Source organism: Pomacea canaliculata, linkage group LG14 (assembly GCF_003073045.1).
Source record: "Pomacea canaliculata isolate SZHN2017 linkage group LG14, ASM307304v1, whole genome shotgun sequence".
NCBI classification, from domain to species: Eukaryota; Metazoa; Mollusca; class Gastropoda; order Architaenioglossa; family Ampullariidae; genus Pomacea; species Pomacea canaliculata.
Window position 1 is genome coordinate 5,135,077 of NC_037603.1, and position 8,502 is coordinate 5,143,578.

At 36.8% G+C, this 8,502-nt stretch overlaps 1 protein-coding gene across 1 annotated transcript; it reads left to right on the forward strand.

The window, feature by feature from the left end:
• Positions 1-35: 35 nt before the first annotated feature.
• On the forward strand, positions 36-3,956 carry LOC112555649 (fucolectin-like). The gene is made up of 4 exons (XM_025224090.1): positions 36-262; positions 1,618-1,842; positions 2,282-2,509; positions 3,023-3,956. The coding sequence occupies exons 1-4, from the start codon at positions 151-153 to the stop codon at positions 3,277-3,279; spliced, it is 822 nt and encodes a 273-aa protein (XP_025079875.1). The 5' UTR covers positions 36-150; the 3' UTR covers positions 3,280-3,956.
• The last annotated feature ends 4,546 nt before the right edge of the window (positions 3,957-8,502 follow it).

Below are 8,502 nucleotides of genomic sequence, written 5' to 3' on the forward strand. Positions count from 1 at the left end.
CAGACTATTACGCACACACACAACACAGACAGACACACAACTCTGATCTGAAGAAGTATTTTAACAAGTTATTTCACCAAAGCCAGGTAGACCATCATCACGGACAGGTTGAGAGACTTCACTAACACCGAGGGCCGACACATCAGCACAATGACACACCTGGTGGCGAAACCTTTCTTCACACACCTGTGTCTGGACATACATCGCTACACACAAGTGATGTTGTTTTGTGTGTACTTGTATTTCTTCTCAGCTGTTCATGGTAAGTATTTCCGAGGGGATTTCACTTGTATGGGAAATATTGGGAACGGATTAATTAAAAACAACCCCATTTCTTTTAGGGATTTTAAAACAACCACAAGTCAGCACTACCTGTGAGGTGCTCTGAGTTTTTTTCACTGTTCAGAAATGTATTGTCGTTATTTAAAGACTAGATTTTTTTTTTGTTTGAAACAACTATTTTATGTGAAGTGCTGTATTTTTCTGTGTCCCTAGCGATTTCTTTACCTACAGCTTTTTTTATTTTTATATTGATGTAATGTGTAGATCATTACATTGAATACAATTTTTTCTGACGACTTTCACGTGCTCTGACATATACAGTGCCAGTGTAAATGATTACAGATACAAAAAATAAATACATTTTATATAGTTTGAAAAATGTCATTAATTTTATGTTAACACACTGTGTTGAAACTACAGCTTGACTATAAAAAAGCCAATTTTTAGTTACAGAATTTTGTAATTATAATGCTATATGTATCCGAATTCCCTAGGGGCACGAAAGATTCCCTGCAATTAATTTAGACCGTCTGAGTCTTTACATCCCATGCTCTAATTAATCCAGCATTAAATTTAAGTTTCGTTTACATTAGAAAAATTTAAAGTATAATCATTTTATTCCTATAATAAATTGTAAGATGTTAGATTATAGGAAAACAAAAAAGATTTTTTTGTTTGAAACTTATGGTCAAGTGTGTCTTGCTTTGATGATGAAGATAATGATGATGTCTGCCCCTAATTATTTCTATGCGCTAATTTCGTTATTAAATAAATAAGACTTAGATAAAGATAACAAGCCTTACTAGTTAATTAGTTCTCCTTCATTACCCGCTACTATTATTATCGTTGTCTCTAATCCCAGAAGTCTACTGCGTCTCACTTATTACCAGTCCGCGAGGAAAATTCTAAAATCACAATAAAACTGTTGAAAAATAACCTTAAAAACTCATACTAAAATAATTCATCAAAGAGTTTCCATTGTTACACATTTGCTTGTTGACAAAGGTGTTTAACCTACCTACGTATTAATTCTGGAATAAATGCTTCTCAAGAGATATAAACATTTGAACACATAGACGACTCCACTACAACAAAAACTGTTTAATCCTCACAACATATTGATGTCTTCTTCTTCTTCCTAATGTCCCCCATTGAAGGAGACCACCGCAAAACATATTGCTGTACTTCACAACAAACTGCTCTGGCAAGGTAGTCATTTCGTTGGACAACACGATGTGATTTAAAACTGAACTTCTTCTGTTCTAACCTCTAACCTTGTGACCTATCGCTGTCTTACTTGAAGTCTGTGATCAATTCAAACTCTTTGTATTGCAGCTTCTGAGAATGTGGCGCTGAGGAAGCCGGCTCGTCATATAACTAATGTTGAAAACATGCCATACGCAACGGCTGACAAGGCTGTGGATGGCAACACCGATGGTTACTTTTTTAACCACTCCTGTACCCAGAGTAATGAGAAATCCAACACCTGGTGGAAGGTGGACCTGATGGGCTTCTACAACATCACCAGTGTTCAGCTCTTCACGAGGACAGACTGTTGCTGTAAGTCACAGCCCTGACCCTAGTGATAAACCTAATGTCACCTGTGACTAGCTTACAAAGTCTTTATAAAGTTTTAAGCACTAAAACTTTAGTTTTCGAACTAATCTGAATCTCTGCACTAGGAATCATAAAAATTCATCCTAGGGTGCACAATTTTTTGAACACATAGAATACAATCGACATCCTCCAACACCCTACCTTTCATTTTGTCTTCGAGGTATATAGACATATGTCAGTGCTCATGATAGAAACGAACAAGAGGAAAGACACACTGGCATGCTAACTCTACTCTGAGAGCTGACGAGAGGTTTCTATCGTTTAGATGGCAATATGACAGTAGCTATTAATTCAATTCATTACACACTATCAGGTCAGTATTTATAGAATTATTAATCTATCACAGTGATGCAATGTGTTTTCCTAATTGAACTCTTTTTAGCGGACAGATTACAAAACTTCGAAGTTCGTGTGTCTCGCACTGACCCCAAGGCATTTCCGTCCGGTGACGGACAGCAGTGTGTGTACTATAGAAATCAAGTGCCTCTAACCGGAACTTTGCTCAACTGCACTCGTCCAATCACAGGTCGCTTCGTCAGTGTGTTCAAGCCTGCCTACGACGAACTCACCATCTGCGAGATTTTTGTCTTCGGAACGAAGCTCGACACCGGTAAAGCTGATTACTATATTGTCAAATACAACTTTATTGGTATCAGTGTTGATTTGCACCATAAGTCGGGGACTCTGTGAGAGTCGAGGGAAAGCTGGAAAAGTCTGGTAAAGACACCACCTCTTAGACTATCCCACTCCTTTAGACCCTTGTGTCTCAGCTAGTCAGGTCCAGGAGCCTTACGTGGCTTAACATGAGAGAGAACTCTGATGACATGTCCTTCATAGAGTGTGACAGTGACTGAGAATAGTGAAGAACAGATATTATCTACTTCCTCACTAAAGTCTGTCAAGTCCGATCGTGTGTAGAAAGTGGCGAACTTATTAACAAATATGAGTGAGTCAGCGCACTTTACTCTTTGTTCCTTTTGTTCTCTTCCCATCAGGGTGCTCAGATCCCTTCATCCTTCCCTTGCGTTGCCCTCGCTGTCGCTCTTCTACCTTCTCTCTGTATTAAACCTTAGATATTTAAACGCCGTATACTGTAATAACGACGGAGGTCTGAATGTTTCAGGAACCTACGAACTAGTGAAGGACAACTCCCGCCTCAACTCTTCCCTTGTGACGTCACTAACAACAGCGTCGACCTTTGGCTGCGGTGTGATGTGTCTTAGTGACGTCACGTGTGCGGCCTTTAACGTCATGGCGTCAGGAACACGCTCACAAGGCGGAGTCACGTGCGAGCTTGTGTGTGTTACAAAGTGGGTGACAACCATGACACTGCAAGCCAAGTCCGGATGGAGAGCTTACAAGCGCCTGTTGGAGGGTTAACGTGACGTCATGGACAAACACCAACGTCTGCAACTAGTTAATGAGGCGAAAATTACTTTCAACGTATTGAATTCGTCTGTGTACTTGATTTGTTTTTGTAATTTCATATTTAAAGTCCTTTTCTACATGTTTGTTGTTTGAATATTATTAGATAGACAAGCTTTCACGTCTCCTTTTTATGCTTTCTCTTCAAAGTTTTTATCTGTTTTTAAGTGTGTTTGTACATGCATTAATTGACTAACAAAGATAAAAAAAAAAAAAAGCAAAAAGTACTAGATGAGGTATTAGCCTACAGATTGTACGCCCTAACCACTTGTGGGAGATTGAAGAACAATCAAAGCCACCTTCCACACTCCATCCATCGTTCAGCGGCTGATACATTGCTGCTCAACTTTCCCTGAACTGTGCTCCGATGGCCAGCGCCCTTCCCCAATATGAAGTATTCCTGTATATGACAGAGCAACAACAGTTATAGTAATGCATTTCTTTTTTATCTGAGGTACACTACGCCGTGAAACTTTTATAACATTAACAAATTAACAAAATACTCTTTCTGAGACCCATTCATTTTCATCAAAACACACACACACACACAGACACTGTGGCAAACACATTATTAAATTTAGTTAAATTTCCTTAGAAGCGCCGAGAAAGTGTGTGCTAGAGAAAGCACTACTCGAAGCTGAACTAGTCTTGTGGATGGACTTTGCTAGATAAAGTTAATACCACAGATTCTGACACTCACCAAGACATAAAGCATTTTAGCATCATATACTCCATTTTGATATAGTATATCATCCTTGATTGACTGAGCCACTTACATATATATATGCTTTACTGTGAAGGTTTTATCTGTCATTGATGTTCAATAGTGTGCTAAACTTTAATGTGTATACGCTTGTGTTGTAAGGTTGGTATAAAATTCTGATTGATAAGAGATATGTACTAATTATCATAAGCCATCATCCGTTGCAGGAAAGTAGAGACAAAGTGTTGCTGTATAGGTTAACTCCTCAATATATTAACTTAAAATGAGCAGGTTTGTTTGTTGTTTGAAACTTTCTGGATATAATTCTAATTTAATCTGTTTTTAACAGGTATAGGTTATGTAGTCTAATAACTTTGATAATGATGATGATAATGATCATGGCGACGATGGTGATGATAAATAATCATCGAAGTGTGATATTTCGTGATGTTATAGTTAAGGGAGGCTATCACATGTAAATCAAACCAATCACGTGTCGGGTTACGGCCCTTTACAAATCAATTGTAGTCTGTTGTAATTTATGTATTTTAGTAGTCGTACAACGTATTATCTCACTCACCAGAAAGCACACAAAGAAGGTGTACAATGTAGAGCACTCAATGTAAATATTTTAACTACTTTGTGTCGCCATTATGACAACATTTCACTATAGTTTGTGTGAATTCATGTCTTTTGCACTTGAAACACAAAGCTGCAGGCCGAAATAAAATGACAAAATATTGTAATCTTTGTGCAGGTTGTGTTTTCCATCAAGCACCTATTACCTTGTCTTTCGTAGGACTTTCACCGTGATTGTCTTGTACTTCTGTCTATCCAACTGTAGATTTTTCTATCCTTTAATTTCTCCAAACCTTGGTTGCTTGTCTCTGATCAACAGTAAACATCAACTAATGCAATTTTATCACGTTTCCACCATCACTATCGTCATCATCTTGAGATTACTGATTAACGCTATAACTATATACTGAATGACAAACACGTTTTTAAATATATGTGTAGATACCTCGTCATTGCCTGACAGTTTCATTAAATGCTTAATACCGAAGAATGACACCCTAACATAGTCTTTCTATATATATAGAAGGGCTATACTAAAGACCTACATTAAATTTTCATATCAAAATAGAAATATATAAAGTAGTCGATGTGGATAAAAAGCTTACTAGTGGAACTATTGTCAGTCGTCTTTGAGGCTCGAATGAGAGACCCAAAGCTCCAAGGAGAATTTCTGTCTAAATTCTTGGTGTGTAGTGTGGTGTGTTCAACCAGACTAGTTTCTACTAACTACCTACTAGGTAAACAAACTTATTGAAAACGTTTTAGCTTTTCAGTTTGAAAGACAAATACAAAATCAAAACAATAATAATGTTAGTAACATTAGATGGAGTAAGACCGGTACAAAGTCACACCTAGCTTCAAGTTCTCGTCACGTGTTGTCGATCACCTGTTGTAATTCTAGTACAAATAGGAGGGACTCGTGAATACATTCCCTCTACTGGAATGAAACGCTCGATAGTTCTTTTTTCAATCAAATATTTATTAAGATTTCGCAGTCTTCAAATCGTTCATCCAATTCTACCTTAAAAGACACAAAGTCTGATTGCTTTTTGTAACATGTCATAGAAACCTGTGTCGTCAGACATAACTGACCAACCGTTTGTTTTGTTTTGTTTTGTTGTTTGTTTTGTTTTGTTGTTTGTTTTGTTTTGTATTCTGCAGGGAAAGGGATACGGGATCAGTTATCGAAGCACCGTGAGTCGTAGTCGTCGTGAGATAACATTTGACACCATGAACACCACAGTCGTTGTCGGTAATGCATATCTGTCTGTTAAAAACACACACACTACTCAGAGCTGAAGAAGTAGTTTAACAAGTTATCTCACCAAAGTCAGGTAGACCATCATCACGGACAGGTTGAGAGACTTCACTAACACCGAGGGCCGACACATCAGCACAATGACACACCTGGTGGGGAAACCTTTCTTCACACACCTGTGTCTGGACACACATCGCTACACACAAGTGTTGTTGTTTTGTATGTACCTGTATTTCCTCTCAGCTGTTCTTGGTAAGTATTTCCAATTTCTAGTAAATTAGTTGTCATTCATACCCACTTGAGTTTTAACTCCTTCTCTCTGCCATAAAAACATAAGATCATCACCCAGGGCAAAATATGGTGACTATTTTATGTCACCTTCCCTTACCTTTCCTTTGTGCTTGTTTGTTTATTTTTTGTTCATATTTTTTGCTATGTTTTTTGTGCTTTTTGTCTGAGTTCTTGTCAAGCTGGTTTTTTGTCGTGCCTGGGCTTGCCCCATATTTATGGATATGCTTTTTTAATATAAGTTTACTCACTAATATTCATATTTCATTCTTGCTACACTATATGCTGTCACTTTTGGTAAATATATTTAGCCACTGCTGTATACTGTATTATTTCATACCTTCTAATTATAATATGAATTTTAGAGCAGGTTTTCAGAAACAGTTAGTAGAGGCAGAACAAAAAGTAAAAAAAGGGAGCTTATATTGGTTTAAGTACCTATTGGTTTTAGCTGCTGCTAATCGTACCTTTCTATTCACTCCAATATGAGTACAGACTTACAACTTACTTTTGCATCAATGAATTGTCAGGGACTAGGGGATATGCGAAAAAGGAGAGATGTGTTTCATTACTTACGGAATAAGTCTTATTCAATCTACCTGTTACAGGACACACATTTCGAACATAAACAGGAAAAAACTCCTGCATATTCGCATCATATACTTCTTCCTCTAGGGGGGTAGCAATTCTATTTAATAATAACTTTGAATTTTCAATTAAAAAAGTTTATAAAGATAATGGAGGAAATTATGTGATGGCAGTGATAAAAACATTAGAGAAAGAGTTTTTAATTGGTAGTGTTTATGGGCCAAATAAAGACGACCCAAAATTCTACTCTCAGTTAGAAGAATATGTTAAACAGATAGGAGTAGAAAATATTGTTATTGGAGGAGATTGGAACATTGTTTTGAACTTTCAACTTGACTGTCATAATTACAAACATAACAATAATATTAAAGGGCAAGAACAAGTTGATAAGATGATGACAAACATGGATCTAGTAGACATATGCGTGAACTAAACCCAGAAGCACTAAGATATACTTGGCGTAGGAAAAGACCATTCCAACAGAGTAGATTAGATTTTTTCCTTATGTCAGATTCGCTCTCAAATTTGGTCATGGATGCAAATATTACTCCGGGCTACCGTACGACCATTCACTGATTACTTTGTCATTAGCTACAGAACAAGAGGAAAGGAGATTTAATCTATGGAAGCTAAACTCTTCACATCTGAAGGACAAAGACTATCTAACCCAAATAAACACTGTCATTAAAGAAGTGACAGAAGAGTACTCAGTGTTCCCATATGACAGGGAGAATTTAGCAAATATTCACCCTATGGAAATACAGTTTGTAGTGTCTGATCAAACATTCCTAGATACTATGCTAATGAAAATTAGAATGAAAACAATGACCTACTCTAGCAAGAAAAAGAAAAGAAATAATGATACAGAAAAAATATTAGAAAAAGAAATTACACGGTTAGAAATTAAAGATAAGTTAAAAGAAGAAGAAGTCCTTGAACTTGAAAAGAATAAAAGTGAACTCATTAGTTTAAGAGACAAAAGAATGGAGGGTGTACTGATTCGCTCCAGGGCTAAGTGGATAGCAGAAGGAGAGAAAGTAAGTAATTATTTCTGTTCACTGGAAAAACGTAATTATGTAAGCAAGCAAATTCGGAAATTACAGAAGCAAAATGGTGAAAGTATTAGAAAAACTGAAGAAATAAGAGCAGAAGTGCGAGATTTCTTTTCCAACCTGTACTCAGAGAGAGCTGTTCAGGACTTTAGCTTTACTAATATCCAAGAGGATATACCAAAACTTACACAACTTGAACTCAATTTGTTGGATGGAAATATCACTTTAGAAGAAGCGAGCCAGGCAGTTAAAAATATGGGTAATGGGAAAAGCCCAGGGAGTGATGGATTCACTGTGGAATTTTTTAAGGTCTTTTGGGAACAACTTGGACCTTTCATTGTTAGATCTCTGAATGAAGGTTTTAGTAAGGGTGAATTATCCTCTACACAAAAAGAAGGTGTAATCATATGCATTCCCAAAGTAGATAAACCTAGAGACCAAATTAAAATTTGGAGACCAATTACATTACTAAATGTGGTATATAAGATTGGCTCAACATGCATTGCAAACAGAATGAAAAAAGTTTTATCATCCCTAATTCATGAAGACCAATCTGGTTTTGTCCGCGGGAGATACTTAGGAGATAATGTTAGGCTGATATACGATTTGATTGAACATTTGGATAAAAATAAAGAACCTGGTTTGTTGGTATGTCTTGATTTTGAAAAAGCGTTCGATAGTATCAGCTGGAGCTTCATGCTGAAAGTTTT

Excerpts from the sequence above, each read along its gene's own strand:
- LOC112555649 (XM_025224090.1), top strand. The coding sequence starts at position 151 with ATGACACACCTGGTGGCGAAACCTTTCTTCACACACCTGTGTCTGGAC. Across the intron at positions 1,843-2,281 it reads CACGAGGACAGACTGTTGCT|CGGACAGATTACAAAACTTC; the intron begins GTAAGTCACAGC and ends AACTCTTTTTAG. Across the intron at positions 2,510-3,022 it reads CGGAACGAAGCTCGACACCG|GAACCTACGAACTAGTGAAG; the intron begins GTAAAGCTGATT and ends TGAATGTTTCAG.